This window comes from Barbatula barbatula, assembly GCF_947034865.1.
Source record: "Barbatula barbatula genome assembly, chromosome: 3".
Lineage (NCBI taxonomy): Eukaryota > Metazoa > Chordata > Actinopteri > Cypriniformes > Nemacheilidae > Barbatula > Barbatula barbatula.
Window position 1 is genome coordinate 10,912,093 of NC_136764.1, and position 17,447 is coordinate 10,929,539.

Sequence of the window (17,447 nt, forward strand, 5' to 3'; positions counted from 1 at the left end):
CGGCCATCAGATGGCGCTGTTTCTCTCATTTTCCGGCAAAAACTCGAAGGACACGAGGAAGCAAAGCAAAACATCAGTGCCGTTAAGGTACTGTATCGCAGAAATGGCCTTAGATTCAGTATATGTGTAATATAATGTGAAATAAGCTCCCTTCTCGTCTGACACAGTAGGTTTCGTGATAAATGCATCATTCGTGATTTTGAATAGATGTAGCGAATCGTTTCAGTTGTGATCAGTGTATGTATTAAAGATCCGCGTTAACTCAATACCTATACAAACACATTTATTGGCACTTTATTTGTTAGTTACTCTATGAGGAGCCTCTGCCAAATTTATGTTTTTCATATTGGAATTTTGGCATTTAAACTAAACATTAGTGTAACATTATTTTATTTATAAATCTCACAATCACAGTTGTTCATGTGTCAAACCTTCCAAACATTTCTCAAACGGGGGGCGGGGTATCCTCAACAAACATCTTTGGGGATTATTTAAAATGATAAATATTAAGGCAAAACAAGCTTCTATGTAATATGACACTACTAAAATATCAAGAGACATATTGTTTTTATTTGTTCTTATATTTTATAACATAAAAAATCTAGTTTTGCCAAGCTTGAATATTTTATTAGGCAGAAATTCTGCCTTACAAAGGCACCTTAACTCGCTAGAGTGGTAAAATGACTTTGAATATTTTTATATTTTATATATTTGCATGTCTTTTTGAAGTTTCAGCCCATTATTTCCCTATAGTACTCAACATACTAATGCAAGCGAATCTTTGCCTTTGCAGGGCAGAATTGTGAGTGTGGACCTTCCAATATTGTTGTGGATGATCGGGTGTCTTCGACATAAGGTTTCCAAAAATAAAGTACGAAGATTGCATACATCAAGTAGAATCTTTTCTATGAGTTTGATCTGAATCTGTGTTTTTCTTTTCTCCACTTCTGTAGATATGGGCACCCTTCAGAAGTTAAGAAGACTTTTCAGATGGTCACTATGCCCACAGTACAGCACTGTTCTCACTGCAGCGAGCAAAGCGAGATCGGACAGAGCTCTTATAGTGTGTTCATGGCAGTTTATTCAGCATCACTATGTGCACAGCAGAGGATTGGGAGACAGACCGGCCAATCCAAGTGCTGCCCCACCACGCTCACCCTTCTCCAGGGTCACCCGGGAGGACCTTTCCTTCTTTAGAAAGCTGCTGCCTGGAAGAACCATCACTGATCCGGACTTACTGAAGTCTAGCAACATAGATTGGCTCAAGACAGTGCAAGGTGAATGAGGGTTTAAAGGGATAGTTCACATAATTCTGTACGCAATGGAAGAATTGATCATTTTCGGATTAACTGGGATATTTTTTAAACTATGTATTTCAGTTGATTCTAAAGGATTTTGTTATGGCAGGTCATAGTGAAGTACTCCTGAGACCTAAAACAACAGAAGAGGTTTCTCACATTCTCAGGTCAGAGTTCCATCACATTGAATTTACAGCTGTATTAAGTAATAAAAATATAACTTTAGCAAATCATTGAATGTTTTTCACAGGTATTGTAATGAGCGTAATCTGGCGGTGTGTCCACAGGGAGGGAACACGGGTCTGGTGGGAGGAAGTGTCCCTGTGTTTGATGAGGTCATCCTCTCCACTTCTCTTATGAACCAAGTCCTCACTTTTGACAGCATCTCAGGTTTGCATATATACAGGCTTGAAACATCTCATTATATATCAAATTTAATATAGGTCACATACAGCATCCAAGTGAACCATTTAATCATATTAAACATAAACCATCATCATTTTGAAATGATCTCTTAAACAGAGTTGTTTGGCATCTTTCAGGTATCCTCACTTGTCAGGCGGGATGTGTGCTTGAGAGCCTGTCTCAATATGTTGAGGAGAAGGATTTCATCATGCCTCTAGATCTCGGGGCAAAGGGAAGCTGCCATATTGGAGGGAATGTAGCCACTAACGCAGGAGGCCTCAGACTGCTGCGCTACGGCTCGCTTAGAGGAACAGTTTTAGGCCTAGAAGTGGTGAGCGCTACCCATATAAAATGCATTCTCTGCATATTAAGAGGCTTTCCCACTTTCATCTTGATGTATGGTACATTATACAGTACATCATTTTTATGAAGAATAAATTGATGCATTTGTGAGTCAAGATTGTGAGTAGAAAGTCCTACGCTTTCAAGTCCTTTAATGAATAATTGGACCTCTCTTTTGTGCAGGTACTGGCAGATGGGCGGGTTTTGAACTGCTTGGCCACCCTTCGCAAGGATAACACGGGTTATGACCTCAAGCAGCTTTTCATTGGCTCTGAAGGCACTCTAGGAGTAATCACTGCTGTTTCCATCCTGTGCCCACGCAAACCCAAAGCTGTCAACGTGGCATTTTTAGGTTAAAATTCTGAAATGTCAAACACAACTTGCTGCTATGGTGACTTCAGTGTCTCCTCTTAAGGTATAAAGTGTGGCTATATTGATTCATTCCACCATGTGTCCTCAGGCTGCTCCAGCTTCCAACACCTTCTGGAAACGTTTCAATGCTGTAGGGGGATGCTGGGGGAGATCCTGTCTGCGTTTGAGTTTTTAGACGCCTCTTGTATGAAACTTGTTGAGACTCACCTGAAACTTACTAACCCCATTAGAGGTAAGCGGCAACTATATTACACACCCTCTTCCTTTTTGCACATCTGGTTGGATTCTACTCATGCCCTGCAATATGTCTAAGTATTTGCAAATGGTCCAGAATGCAGCTGCACGTATAGTCTTCATTCAGCCAAAAATAACCCATGTAACACCCCTCCTGATTTCACTTCACTGGCTGCTAGTTGCTGCCCGCATCAAGTTTAAATCGCTGACACTGGCCTTCGGAACGAAAACGGCAATTTCGACCTTTTACTTTAACTCACTGCTCCAGGTCTACATCCCCTCCCGTCTTCTTCGGTCTGAAAATGAGCGACACAGCAAGGCACCAAATCGCTTGCAAAAACCTTCACTCATTCGGTTCCCCTGTGGTGGAATGAACTGCCAGCCTCCCCCAAACTGCAGCATCCTTCACAACTTTCAAAAAACAGCTCAAACATACCTGTTCCTCATTTATTTGACTAACCAATAACGGTTCGTCTTCTAGCTAAAAATAATTGTTGTTCATTCTCTCCCTTGCTTACTGAGCTTTAACCCTCCTTGTAGCATGGCCTAGTAAACTAACGGTACTGTTTAGCGTGTTGACAAAATGTTATATGCTCTCCTACTTGTAAATTGCTTTGGATGAAAGCGTCTGCTTTCTAACTTTTGAAAATGAATGCAAGGCAGTGTTCTACTATAATGACACAGGTTTGTCATTTTCAGAGTGTGATTTTTACATTCTCATCGAGACCGCTGGATCCAACGCAACCCACGATGAAGAAAAATTACACAACTTCCTGGAGGAGGTCATGACATCCTCACTGGTGACTGATGGGACCGTTGCAACAGAGGCGGCAAAAATCAAGGCAAGTTGCCTTTCATATTGTCAATGTTTGGTTTGTTTGAATTCGTCAAATCTGTTGTAGGCTGTCCTATTTAGAGTGATATTTTACCTAAATATGAACATTTTGTCATCAGAACACAAAAGAAGATATTTTGAAGAAAGTTGGCCGTGCCGGCGCTCATTCACTTCTTTTGTATGGACACAAAACCAGTGCAAGTGCCAACATCCTTCAAAATATTTCCTTTTGTGTTTTGCAGAAGATAGTAAAGGTTTGAAATGACATGAGGGTGAGTAAATAATGACAGAATTTTTCTTTTTGGGTAAACTATCCCTTTAACACTGAAGATCTTATGTTATATAGGCATTGTGGTCCTTGAGGGAGAGAGTAACAGAAGCTCTGACGCATGACGGTTACACATACAAGTATGACATCTCTCTTCCTGTGGAGAAGATCTATGATTTAGTGAAGGACATGAGGGGACATCTCGGAGACATGGCTAAGAATGTTGTTGGTTATGGACACGTTGGTACGGCTACCTTCCTCTTAAATCTTTCTTACAATAATTGCTAGAGTGATCCAGTCTCTGTATATTTATATCCGGAGGATCAGAACTTATTTTTAATTTCAGGAGATGGAAACCTTCATCTAAACATCACCTCCCCCTCTAAAGACCCAGCCCTCCTGGCTGCCATTGAGCCATACGTGTACGAGTGGACGGCAGAATGGAAAGGCAGTATCAGTGCAGAGCATGGGCTGGGTCTGAAGAAGAGAAACTACATTTACTATAGTAAACCCTCAGAGGCAGTCGCTCTTATGGGCAACATTAAAGCCATGCTGGATCCTAAAGGCATTCTTAACCCTTACAAAACTCTTCCAGACCAACTACACTAAGATCCTCAGTCGCTGTTAAAATGTAGTATTGTGATCATTTGAGTTCTAAGAAAAATCAAGGTGTTTTCATTCAATCACAGTCTAATAATTCTCTGCAAGTGCAGGATTGTCTGTATTCAGAACATTCAAACGATTGAATGCATTAGATCATGTTTAACATTGCAATCTTATTTTTTAGCATTGCTACTTTATTTATAAATTGTGTTATGGTTGCACCACTAGTGGCACCGAATAGAATTGCAGAATTGTTGGCACTTGTAGTGAAGACCTCTTTTTTCACCCATAAGGAAATACTTAACTGGGCTTAGCAAAATATAAATTGTGCACTTCCACAAAAAAAACTAGAAATTAAAACCACTGATCAATCACAATTGTTGTTTTATAAGCAGGACAACACGGGTAAGTAAATGACTTAATTATCACTGGGGGTTGATATATTACTGTTACCCTTTCATGCATATATGACACTACAGTATCTCTTCAAACAGATCAACATGGATACTTTACAAGTGAATGTCTGAAAATCTCTTTGATGTGTAAAAAAGGGTCATTTAAATCTTGTTTTACTCTTCCTAAGAGCAAACAACACACAAACAAATCCTGACTTTGGTCATAAATTTTGTCATAAATAAAGATTGTCATACATCCATGCATGAGAGGGTTGATTGGGACCACATCAGCACTACATGAAAAAAGATTCAAACTCTTTACAAAAATATATTTTGAACAAAGAAAACCACTGAATTTTCCAAAGAAAAGCCCAGCATGACATTTTATTGTTTTCATCATGTAAATACATCAGAGTTTATCTTAAGTTCCTTTCTAACTAAATAAACTGTTAAATCCATTTAAGACAATAAAGGTTGGTTAACAGTGGATGATACCTTTTTATTGGCATGAGAAGAACAGCATAATTTTATTTCATTCCATACAAATCAATTCATGAAAGGGTTTATCCATCCTGCTAAATGGGACAAACTCACATACTTTGCAGAACTGGAAGAAAGCTGTGGAACATCTTAACTTATTTCAGCCTCTGTTTTATAATATTTTTATAATACAATAATTAAAGAGGTATAAAACAAAAAGGATCTGTTCCTACAGTGTTCATATGTGGCATGGCTGGCTGGCATTTACACTTGCATTAACCTTCAGTCCAGTTTTAAAAGCACTGTTATAATAGAGACTGAAGACCTCCTGTAAACATCCCAGAAGATAAGGAGGCCATTTCCCAGCAGTCACAATGGGGAACCTTTCATAAGACCTCATTAAGCTACAGAAAACCCCAAGACAGATCTGCAATAAGGTTCTTTTAATTTCCGGTCTCTCAGCATGGATTACCATTTGTTACGCAGGACTTTGACGGGGAGACGGGACATGACGGATATAGTGATAAAACCAGTATCAGAACACTTCAAAGCAAAGAGGTGCATTTTTAAGTTCTTCATTATAACATATATTCACAGTACACATTGAAAATCCCGGTAGTTCCACTTGACTTTGTAAACGTCTTACAAACGTTAGTGTCAAGATTATTACCTTCCTACACTTTATGAAACCAACTCTTTAAAATTATTTTACAATTACACTCAAACAAACAGCAATGATTTTGACTTTGTAAATAACAATAGTGTTTTCCTTTGAAATCCTCCTCATAAATCCTATATTAGAGTGACATTGCAATTTTAAATAGCTGTCAAAGTTGATATAAAATGAATCCGCCTTTTCTCAGTTTATGGCATTATGCTGAAAAATGTGATATAAAAGCGTGTTCTCAAAACCAGAGTATGATTCCGACTTTGACTATCACTAGCTTTTCAAACTGGTTTGAGGTGTCACTTCAACATTTAAGATTAGGTACATTAGCAAATAACTAATGGCTGATTGTCAGTAAAGAAACATCAAGTGCGCGTGCCGGGCGGAGGCGAAGCAAAAGCCGGAGAGGCGAAACGAAAGCAGAAAAGGAAAACCGCTACGAAAAAGCACTTTGATGTGATACGATGGCTTTCTATCAGGCAGGCAAAGAGGCAAAAACTTCATGGAGTCTCCACATCTCCACGATAGGTCAAGAAGGCCTCGTAGGGTGATTTGAGCACGACTACACTATTACGGTCATCCAAAAGTGAATATTCTGTCATAATTTACACTAGCTCGCTGTATAACAGTCGAGTCACGATGACGACGGAATTGTAATTTGTGAGTAAATATTTCCTTAACCTCTGCTTCAGAACCCTGATTTTCTAAATGGCCGGATAAATAATCTATTTTTAGTTCTCTAATGTAAAATACTGTTTGTAACAAAAATGTGATAACACAATAATACCTAACAACTATGCAAATTCCGTAACGTGGTGGTAACAGATTCAGGGGCACAGATTTCAATATACAAGAGTTATCAGGACAATGACCTTTTAAAAGCTTAAAAACCATTTCTAAAAGCAATTTTGAAAACATCTTTAAAGTTCTTCCAGCCATACTAAGATACATGCACACTACATGGATTGAATTTCAGCGTGTGTATCCGTCCTTTTTTGTTTTCAAAAAGTAATAACCTTTTGCTCACCAATAGTTAAATGGAAAAGGTGATGGCCTTAGTACAAAGAATCCATACCAGATTATTCAGTCCAGTCATCCGGATTAATCAGAGATAAAACCATCTCTCTAAGTATTCTTCTGCTTGCTTCCAGAGAAGAAATACAATCCCAATCTGGTCAGTGGGAAAACAAGACAATCCATAAAATAGACAGATTTTCTATAAAAAGGTGTCTTAGGCCAACAGCAGAAAGAACACAAAGTGAACAAACAGCATGTTAGAAGTGGGGCAGATGCCGGTGCTGGAATCCAAATGTCTGGGTTACACACAGTGCGTGTTTAATGAGTGGGCGAGCGCTCGGAAGTTTTGTGGCTCCCTCTCTTTTCAGCAGTCAGTTTTGCCCTTCTCCAGCGAGCTGTGAATTTTATCCAAAGTCTTTTTGATGCGCAGCGCGGTGAGCCGAGCTGAAGGGTTCTGGTACCAGCACTCTTTCATCAGCTTCACCAATGCTGACAGGGTCTGTAAGCGAACACACACACGTTTATAGTATTTGGTAAACTATTTTAGAATAATGCTATTCTTTAGCATTTTATGTTATTTGTCTCCTTTTAATGATTTCACTTGTGGGGCTATGAGATACCTGTGGGTCCCCATATTTTACTGTCTTTGTGGGGACATATATATGGTGTGATTCAAATCTTTAGCTTTAACAGAGCATCAACAGAGCTCATGGCCTCTCCTGTTCTCTCTAAAGACGCAGGAATCATCAGTACTTACAGGATCTGAAAACCAGCGATTGGGAATGAAAGGCCTCTGCTGCTCCACACAAACCACTTTTCTCATGTCATCAAAGCTGGGGTCGTTCGGCACCAGGTCGTAGAACGGTGGCTTGTATTCTTCCACGATTCCTACAAGATCAAAGAACGACTTACATGACACACATTCACATAAATGGATTTGGTAGATACTTTCATGTAAAGCATCGTTCAGTACATTCAAACTATGCATTTATCAACAGATGCATTTTCTGGGGATCAAACCTGTGACATCTTAGTTTTCCTTTTATGGATGTTTGATGTTTTAAATCTAAGATGCATGTTTCTGGAGTTATTTCAGGAAACTGACCGTTACTGATGGTCCGGCGGGCAATCTCCCATAGCACCAAACCAAAGGCCCATATATCCACCCTCTTATAAGCATCAAAACAATCCGTCTGAATGGTCTCGTCCAGAACCTCTGGAGCCATGTAGCGCTTGGTTCCCACTTTAGGATTGTTACCTACATCCAGCTGATTATCCGACTGGGTATGTGTTACTGCCAGACCTACAGAGAGAGACAGCAGGTGCATTGTTATGTAATGTTGCTACTACTGTTACCTTAGATATGTAAGCAGTGTTAGGTTATACAAAGTTATCCTTTTGAAAAATGACAGAAACTGAATGTACCCTCAAAACTCAAGATATTTAATAAGAATTAAGGAAACTGAATATACAATCAGACTTAAGTACCCAAGTCGGCAATGCAGCACTGCAGGTCTTTCTTTACTAGTATGTTCTTGCTCTTCAGGTCTCTGTGACCGATGGCTGGTTTCCCCTCAGTGCCAAAGATCTCTGTGTGCAGGTGCACCAGCCCGCTGGCTACTGATGTCGCCATGTGCAGGCCATCTGCCATCTCCACCGCAACGCGCTGCAGGTAATCGTAGAGAGAGCCGTTTTCGTGGTAGTGTGTGATAAGCCACAGCTGAGTGCTAGAATTTCGGGAGGTCATGTCTGAAGCCATGAAGCCTGCAGAGAGTTGATCATTTATCAGCTGTGCAAACTTCTTCATCAATAACGCACTGCTGATTTTTTAAAGCATTTATCTGACTAAAGACTCACCCAGTATATTATCATGTCGTAGTAGAACAGTGTTGTATATTTCCGTCTCTCTAAACCACGATTTCTCATCCCTGGAGGAGAAGATCTTCACAGCCACGTTTTCTCCCTGCCACTGTCCTCTCCACACTTCCCCATACCGTCCCTTACCTGAAAACACACGAGATCTCATTCCATACATCACTGTGTGTTTTAGGGCACACATGACAGTCTCAGGAGTTTTACATCCATTTAAAAGGCCCTACAGGAGGAAGTATTCACTGTGGCTGTATGAATGATCTAGGTTTTACTGCATCTTTGACACAGGGTGGTTATATTTAACGCCTGTACGTGTAGTTTAATAGTACTGCAGGAAAAAATCAGTGGTCTTACCAACACACTCCACCAAGCTGATCTGTCGTGCAACTGTCCTCTGTACCAGGAAGGGCAGGCCTGAACCACTGCCTGACGTGCAGGAGTGATCCATTAAATCCTGGACAAAGAACATGAGATCGGTCATCATCTGCACTGATGAATGAGTACAGAATACTACCATTTAATCTCTGCAACAAGGGGTTTATGGGTAAGCTTCAGAAGCGGGAAGTTGGCATCATCAGGGTTTTTATCTCTAGGGTAAAACATTTATAAAACGTATAAAACATTTATTATTGATCAATCAAAATCAACAAAGTTTTTGTGTGTTTTAAACAATTGGAAAAATTGTATTTTAACATACTACACTATAAGTTTGATTGTTAGAATTGTCACACTTGTTTGCAACATGAAACAGGTACAATAATAAGACCATATTTCGTCATTTAGATGTGTACAAAAACATCATACTGCAAGCGTGCTGTCTCCAACGTTGGATGCGATGAGCCCATCGATGGCCCCCTGTTCGTTGTCAAACTCATGCAGTCTTTCCAGACGCCCGTGATGGAGTCTACGAAACGCCAGAATAGCCAGCACAGAGAGCAAACCCAGCACCACAAATGGGCCCAGGACAAAGAGAACCAACATCTCTACACGGTACTCTAGAGTCCTCTCTCCTTGTGGACCTTGAGACACACAGACACAGTCAACATCTCAAACCTGCTGAACATCATCTCTCAAAACATGTCTTATCCAATCAACTGTCGCTGTTGTAAAATAATATGTGAATCACTTCAGTTCTTTATGTGAAACCAATTACCGTCCACATAAAACAGCACTGAACAGCATCCCATGGCTCAATCACGCCGGTTTAGACACACAGGTGTAAATGTATGGACATACTTGTTTGCAGTAGCTGAAGCAGGGTCTCTTCCGAGACGTTGGCATTGCACATGTTCTGGGAACAGCATTCGACGACGTGACTAGTGGAAGGCGCTGCGGTGCAAGTCATCCACTTGCTGTCCCGCCCGACCAGGCAGCCGCGTTTGAATGTCGTCACATCGTTGCTAATGATGACAGAGGTGTAACACTGGTCTCCAGTGCACTTCAGCTCATTGCAGTCACTGCCAAAACACATGCACTCAATGTAGACATCTGAAAAAAAGAGAGAGAGATTAATTAAGGAAGAAGAGCATAATGTCAGACCTCAAAGCTGAAACTCACTCTCTGATAACTGACACTGTTTTCTTCTATCTGCCTTCATTTCCTGTGACACTGAACTTACAAATTGACTACATGGGATAAAGGCCAGAAAGCATCAGTGACATAGATCAATTAACCCAGCATTCATGTTTTATAACTCGTGGAGAAAAGAGCTGTGTGATTGGAGAGTTCATTATGAACTCCTGAAGTCTGAGAGAGCTGACCGACTATTCACTGACTGTCGGATGCATAGTTCACACTACAAATGCAAGAGATGGTTGATGATTGGCCAGTTTCGAAATATACCAATGTGCCTAATGATGGATATAGATTATAAATATTATTTATAAATAGAAATAAATAAAACCCATTCTAAAAGTAGCAAATTAAAACATAATAAAGAAAAGAAGAACAACTTGAGATTTTACCTTTAGCAGATGTCTGTACGAATTGAAGCAGGAAGAGAAAGATGATTAGGGTACTGCAATGCCCCATTTGGTTCACTGCACTGAAAAGAAAATGTCAGAGGTGTTACTCATCGACATTCAAACATAGATACACAACATACCACCTGCCGTACTCTCTAAACATCCCAGATTTCTACAAATCAAAAAGCCCAAATCAATCACCAAACCAGACGTGGAGCAATATCAAACAGAACCGCAAAGATGACGACTTAATTACATTTTTAGAGAATGCAGCTGTGCCCTGCCTCCCTCCTGCCACAAATACTTCCGCACACACTCAGAGTGTGTGTCAGACAGGGGCAGTCTCCATGGCAACGGAGGAGAGAGCGATGCCCATTACAGAGCATCAAAGAGAATGGAGGGACACTTCAGAATTGGTAGAAAGGATCCGGAACAAGCATTTTGGGGTGAAGGACACACCTTTAGGACTTAATATCGAAGGACACAATTGTTCCTTTAAGTGGCATGACTAAGACTAATTACAGAGTGCATTAAACAACCTTTAACCGGCTTAGCATATTATTCCAATGCATGCTTAATCCCGACAACTAAGATTGATGTTTCAGAGATTTTCTCTCTAGTAATGCAGTGTTGGGCAATAAGACAAGGATGGGTGACAGTCTTACTTGTACAAGTAAACAGATGACTCTCAACACTCCCTTCCAGTTTGGGCACAACCAAATTCTGTGCAACAGATCAAAGCATTGTACACCGCAGGGAGGGGTTTTGTATATAAACAATTCATTTGCAAAAACAAATAACTCTGTTTTTAAAAATAAAATACGTTTTTGGTGCATTCCAATTAATATCAAACTGCACTTGGGTTGTTTTGATTAAGTAATAACAACAACAACAACAACAACAACAAATGCAGCTAACACACAATAAAATAAACACAAGTTCGTTGTTCCAAACAAACCCTTCAGGGGTCCACAGATCATTGATAGTACTCAATTATATTAGCATAGTTGACTACAATTTTTTTATATAAAAAATGCTTGGTAGCATAATATTACGTGAATTAGGTTATTAACCAAAACATCACACGTGCCTTGTTGTAATAACAACATGAAGTCAAGCTGGCATTTTGTAATGTTTAACAAACCTTGTTGATCAATTTATAACTGGCTGACATCTCACTTCACATTTTAAACGTTTCTATTGTGACAATATGAGAAAATATAAGCTTCATTTCCAGGGTTATTTCTTGCTTTTTCATGGTTTGTCTGGATAACTGTTCTGATAAGGATGGACATAAGATGTTAATATATCCTTTAGAATCACAATTTAAGTCTCACGGGTAACAATAAAGTAGACTCTCGTGTGACTCACATCCAGAACTGTCCACTCAATAAGGGTTCAGCATTTCTTATGGCTAATAATATTTGTTTGACAGACACAATCCGTTACATTATAACCGAAGATCTTTTAAGCAACAATAAACAATAAAAAAACAGAAAATAAAGCAACACACAGACACAATAAACAGCGTCTATTATGACCCTTTATTCCAACTCTATCTGCCAACCGGCCTTGTGCTGCATCTTGACCGCTGTGCTAACTGTGCTGCTAGCAACGACCAGAATGTATCTTCCGCATTCACATCAAGCGATTTAAACTGGGATTCAAAACGTTTCTTACCTCTAGCGACGACGCGACGTCATGTTTGTGGCAACGTCGCGTTATTTTTATGTTTTATGTGAAGTCGTGTTCTACGCGTTGACAGACAGTCTGCCGCCACCCAGAGAGACTGAGGAGATAGCGCTATGACGTCACCATAAACAAGTCGACGGGCGAGTGCATTGTGGGACAGCGCAGTCCGCCGATTCATCTGACTGACACTAGACGCTTTCCTGCCGTGTCTGAAGTTGAATATGTTTAAATCAGGGATGCGGGTGGATGTTTTTTCTTGTTCTGTTTGCGAGCTTCTTAAAGCACACCAGAGACATTCTTGCTGCTATAATCGTGCTTTTTGTTATAATAGTTTGTAATACAGGTCTACAAACCGCGGTCAAGCCAGCCGCAGTTCGAAAATACACGGTCAAGCCAGCCGCAGTTTGATTAATTATGCGCGCATACTTCGTAAACTACGGTAATTTCTAGAAACACCGCTTTTAAAGCTTTATTTAAATGCGGATCGTCTGTGTGTCTCCTCAATATTATACATTGCGTTTTACGTTTAGAATATGTCGTTTTTGTAGTAATTTATGTATTTTTTTCCGAATGTTTGCATTATAATTTCTGTAAGCTAAAGTAGGTCTACTTTATTGCAAAAACAATGTCTCCGTCTAAAACTAGCCTATTATTATAGACCTTTGTCCTGCATATAAAACAGTTTATCCAATTCAATTATTTGTCTAATATCTATACTCCTACGACAATTAACATGATTTTTATTTGTTCAAAACAACTTTAGTGGTTTTAATACACGATTTCTAATAAGTTTCACAAACGGATGGTCGGTTCCTTTAAGGGGCATCCCATACTATATGCACACCATATATGGCCTCATTTTACTGTGGCATTTGGGAGAAATTGTCATTTTTCCACTTTAAATGCCTATAGAAACATGATTTCTAATAAGTTTCACAAACGGATGGTCGGTTCCTGTAGGGGGCATCCCACACTATATGCACACCATATATGGCGTCATTTTACTGTAGCATTTGGGAGAAATTGTCATTTTTCCTCTTTAAATGCCTATAGAAACATGATTTCCAATAAGTTTCACAAACGGATGGTCTCTTCCTCTAGGGGGCATCCCACACTATATGCACACCATATATGGACTTATTTTACTGTGGCATTTGGGAGAAATTGTCATTTTTCCACTTTAAATGCCTATAGAAACATGATTTCCAATAAGTTTCACAAACGGATGGTCTCTTCCTCTAGGGGGCATCCCACACTATATGCACACCATATATGGACTCATTTTACTGTAGCATATGGGAGAAATTGTCATTTTTCCACCTTAAATGCCTATAGAAAGATGATTTCCAATAAGTTTCACAAACGGATGGTCGGATCCTGTAGGGGGCATCCCACACTATATGCACACCATATATGGACTAATTTTACTGTAGCATTTCGGAGAAATTGTCATTTTTCCACTTTAAATGCCTATAGAAACATGATTTCCAATAAGTTTCACAAACGGATGGTCTCTTCCTCTAGGGGGCATCCCACACTATATGCACACCATATATGGCCTCATTTTACTGTGGCATTTGGGAGAAATTGTCATTTTTCCACTTTAAATGCCTATAGAAACATGATTTCCAATAAGTTTCACAAACGGATGGTCGGATCCTGTAGGGGGCATCCCACACTATATGCACACCATATATGGACTAATTTTACTGTAGCATTTGGGAGAAATTGTCATTTTTCCACTTTAAATGCCTATAGAAACATGATTTCCAATAAGTTTCACAAACGGATGGTCGGATCCTGTAGGGGGCATCCCACACTATATGCACACCATATATGGACTCATTTTACTGTAGCATTTCGGAGAAATTGTCATTTTTCCACTTTAAATGCCTATAGAAACATGATTTCCAATAAGTTTCACAAACGGATGGTCTCTTCCTGTAGGGGGCATCCCACAGTATATGCACACCATATATGGACTAATTTTACTGTAGCATTTCGGAGAAATTGTCATTTTTCCTCTTTAAATGCCTATAGAAACATGATTTCCAATAAGTTTCACAAACGGATGGTCGGATCCTGTAGGGGGCATCCCACACTATATATACACCATATATGGACTAATTTTACTGTAGCATTTGGGAGAAATTGTCATTTTTCCACTTTAAATGCCTATAGAAACATGATTTCCAATAAGTTTCACAAACGGATGGTCGGATCCTGTAGGGGGCATCCCACACTATATGCACACCATATATGGACTCATTTTACTGTAGCATTTCGGAGAAATTGTCATTTTTCCACTTTAAATGCCTATAGAAACATGATTTCTAATAAGTTTCACAAACGGATGGTCGGATCCTGTAGGGGGCATCCCACACTATATATACACCATATATGGACTCATTTTACTGTAGCATATGGGAGAAATTGTCATTTTTCCACTTTAAATGCCTATAGAAACATGATTTCCAATAAGTTTCACAAACGGATGGTCTCTTCCTCTAGGGGGCATGCCACACTATATGCACACCATATATGGACTAATTTTACTGTAGCATATGGGAGAAATTGTCATTTTTCCACCTTAAATGCCTATAGAAAGATGATTTCCAATAAGTTTCACAAACGGATGGTCTCTTCCTCTAGGGGGCATCCCACACTATATATACACCATATATGGACTCATTTTACTGTAGCATATGGGAGAAATTGTCATTTTTCCAATTTAAATGCCTATAGAAACATGATTTCTAATAAGTTTCACAAACGGATGGTCTCTTCCTCTAGGGGGCATCCCACACTATATGCACACCATATATGGACTTATTTTACTGTGGCATTTGGGAGAAATTGTCATTTTTCCACTTTAAATGCCTATAGAAACATGATTTCCAATAAGTTTCACAAACGGATGGTAGGATCCTGTAGGGGGCATCCCACACTATATATACACCATATATGGACTCATTTTACTGTAGCATTTGGGAGAAATTGTCATTTTTCCAATTTAAATGCCTATAGAAACATGATTTCTAATAAGTTTCACAAACGGATGGTCGGATCCTGTAGGGGGCATCCCATACTATATGCACACCATATATGGACTCATTTTACTGTAACATTTGGGAGAAATTGTCATTTTTCCACTTTAAATGCCTATAGAAACACGATTTCTAATAAGTTTCAAAAACGGATGGCCAAAATTGTCATTTTTCTGCTTCAAAAGTTATAGACACATTAATTATAAACTGAAAGGTACATTCTCTGAAGAAATTGTAAAGTGGTGCTAATGTGGCAAAATGCTGGTGTTGGGCTAGGGGGATGACCATTCAAACCACTAGTGAAACAGCCAACCCCCATGTCTCTACGATGTTCTGATGCAAAGATGAAGGTTTTGCTATTGGCCCTAACAGTTGCTAAGCTAAGCTGTTTGGTTGCCATGGGCGTGGCTTGGCATTAAACAATTTATAAAACTCTGAGGTATAAGTGAAATTAATCAACTCCCATGTCTCTACGATGTTCTGATGCAGAGATATACATCTTGTAAAATAAGTAAACCTATTTGGTTGCAATGGGCGTGGCTTAAAAGCTCCACAATGATCCTGTGACAGACCAATTGAATGCCTGAGTCAAATGAGACCACCCCCTTGTCTCTACGACACTGTGTGGACAAGATATCAATGTGGGCCATTTATAATGGAAGTCTATAGGATCGGTTGCTAAGTCCATGTATATGGTTACTATGGGGGTGGCTTCATATCTTTTTGAAGTTCCTGGGATGCTGATTCGTTGCCTGGTACTGCTAAGTTATATCATGCGGGACATTTTAACTCCTTATATGGGCATCCATTATAGTCAGTGGGGCTTTTTGGGGGGGCTCCTACACCCCAGGGGTGCAACTTACACCCCATTGTGAGGTATGTTCTTAAAGGGCCTGCCAGCCTCTTCAAATGTCGTTACCAGCATGTATCTCAACGAAATTCTCACTCGGAGCTACGACCCGCCGAAATTTGTCGTAAAGTTAAGTCAATGGGATTTTTGGGGCGAGTTTTTGCCCCCCTATCATACCCCCTACGCCTGATCGCTTATAAAAGTCATAGCTCACCATTCCTCAATAAGCTAGACGATTTGTTACGACTAGTTACGGGCTGAAAAAAAATGTCACAATAATAATTATTTGTGCATATAGTGTGGAATGCCCCCTACAGGAAGAGACCATCTGTTTGTGAAACTTATTAGAAATCATGTTTCTATAGGCATTTAAATTGGGGAAATCGCAATTTCTCCCATATGCTACAGTAAAATGAGTCCATATATGTTGTGTATATAGTGTGGGATGCCCCCTACAGGAAGAGACCATCTGTTTGTGAAACTTATTAGAAATCATGTTTCTATAGGCATTTAAATTGGGGAAATCGCAATTTCTCCCATATGCTACAGTAAAATGAGTCCATATATGTTGTGTATATAGTGTGGGATGCCCCCTACCGAGTCCGACCATCCGTTTGTGAAACTTATTAGAAATCATGTTTCTATAGGCATTTAAATTGGGGAAATCGCAATTTCTCCCAAATGCTACAGTAAAATGAGTCCATATATGGTGTGCATATAGTGTGGGATGCCCCCTACAGGATCCGACCATCCGTTTGTTAAACTTATTGGAAATCATCTTTCTATAGGCATTTAAAGTGGAAAAATTACAATTTCTCTCAAATGCTACAGTAAAATGAGACCATATATGGTGTGCATATAGTGTGGGATCCCCCCAACAGAGTCCGACCATCCGTTTGTGAAACTTATTAGAAATCATGTTTCTATAGGCATTTAAAGAGGAAAAATGACAATTTCTCCGAAATGCTACAGTAAAATGAGTCCATATATGGTGTGCATATAGTGTGGGATGCCCCCTACAGGATCCGACCATCCGTTTGTTAAACTTATTGGAAATCATCTTTCTATAGGCATTTAAAGTGGAAAAATTACAATTTCTCTCAAAT

At 39.6% G+C, this 17,447-nt stretch overlaps 2 protein-coding genes across 7 annotated transcripts; one reads left to right on the forward strand and one right to left on the reverse strand.

Annotated features, from left to right (window-relative positions):
- Window positions 1–6: 6 nt before the first annotated feature.
- On the forward strand, window positions 7–5,239 carry d2hgdh (D-2-hydroxyglutarate dehydrogenase). Of its 5 annotated transcripts, none has more exons than XM_079453785.1 (11): window positions 7–87; window positions 794–856; window positions 954–1,277; window positions 1,408–1,465; window positions 1,549–1,688; window positions 1,841–2,034; window positions 2,229–2,397; window positions 2,506–2,649; window positions 3,351–3,493; window positions 3,833–3,998; window positions 4,101–5,239. In XM_079453785.1, the coding sequence occupies exons 3-11, from the start codon at window positions 956–958 to the stop codon at window positions 4,361–4,363; spliced, it is 1,599 nt and encodes a 532-aa protein (XP_079309911.1). In that variant the 5' UTR covers window positions 7–87; window positions 794–856; window positions 954–955; the 3' UTR covers window positions 4,364–5,239. The 5 variants fall into 5 exon arrangements, with proteins under 5 accessions (XP_079309911.1, XP_079309909.1, XP_079309910.1 ...); XM_079453783.1 differs by having other exon boundaries at window positions 13–87; window positions 794–871; XM_079453784.1 differs by having other exon boundaries at window positions 49–166; window positions 794–871.
- Window positions 5,112–12,605, reverse strand: acvr1l (activin A receptor, type 1 like). Of its 2 annotated transcripts, XM_079453788.1 has the most exons (11): window positions 12,424–12,605; window positions 11,418–11,475; window positions 10,753–10,832; window positions 10,025–10,276; window positions 9,593–9,807; window positions 9,143–9,242; window positions 8,774–8,920; window positions 8,405–8,680; window positions 8,022–8,219; window positions 7,674–7,804; window positions 5,112–7,415 (listed from the first exon to the last, which is right to left on the reverse strand). In XM_079453788.1, the coding sequence occupies exons 3-11, from the start codon at window positions 10,817–10,819 to the stop codon at window positions 7,281–7,283; spliced, it is 1,521 nt and encodes a 506-aa protein (XP_079309914.1). In that variant the 5' UTR covers window positions 10,820–10,832; window positions 11,418–11,475; window positions 12,424–12,605; the 3' UTR covers window positions 5,112–7,280. The 2 variants fall into 2 exon arrangements, with proteins under 2 accessions (XP_079309914.1, XP_079309915.1); XM_079453789.1 differs by lacking the exon at window positions 11,418–11,475 and having other exon boundaries at window positions 12,433–12,543.
- Window positions 12,606–17,447: the final 4,842 nt, after the last annotated feature.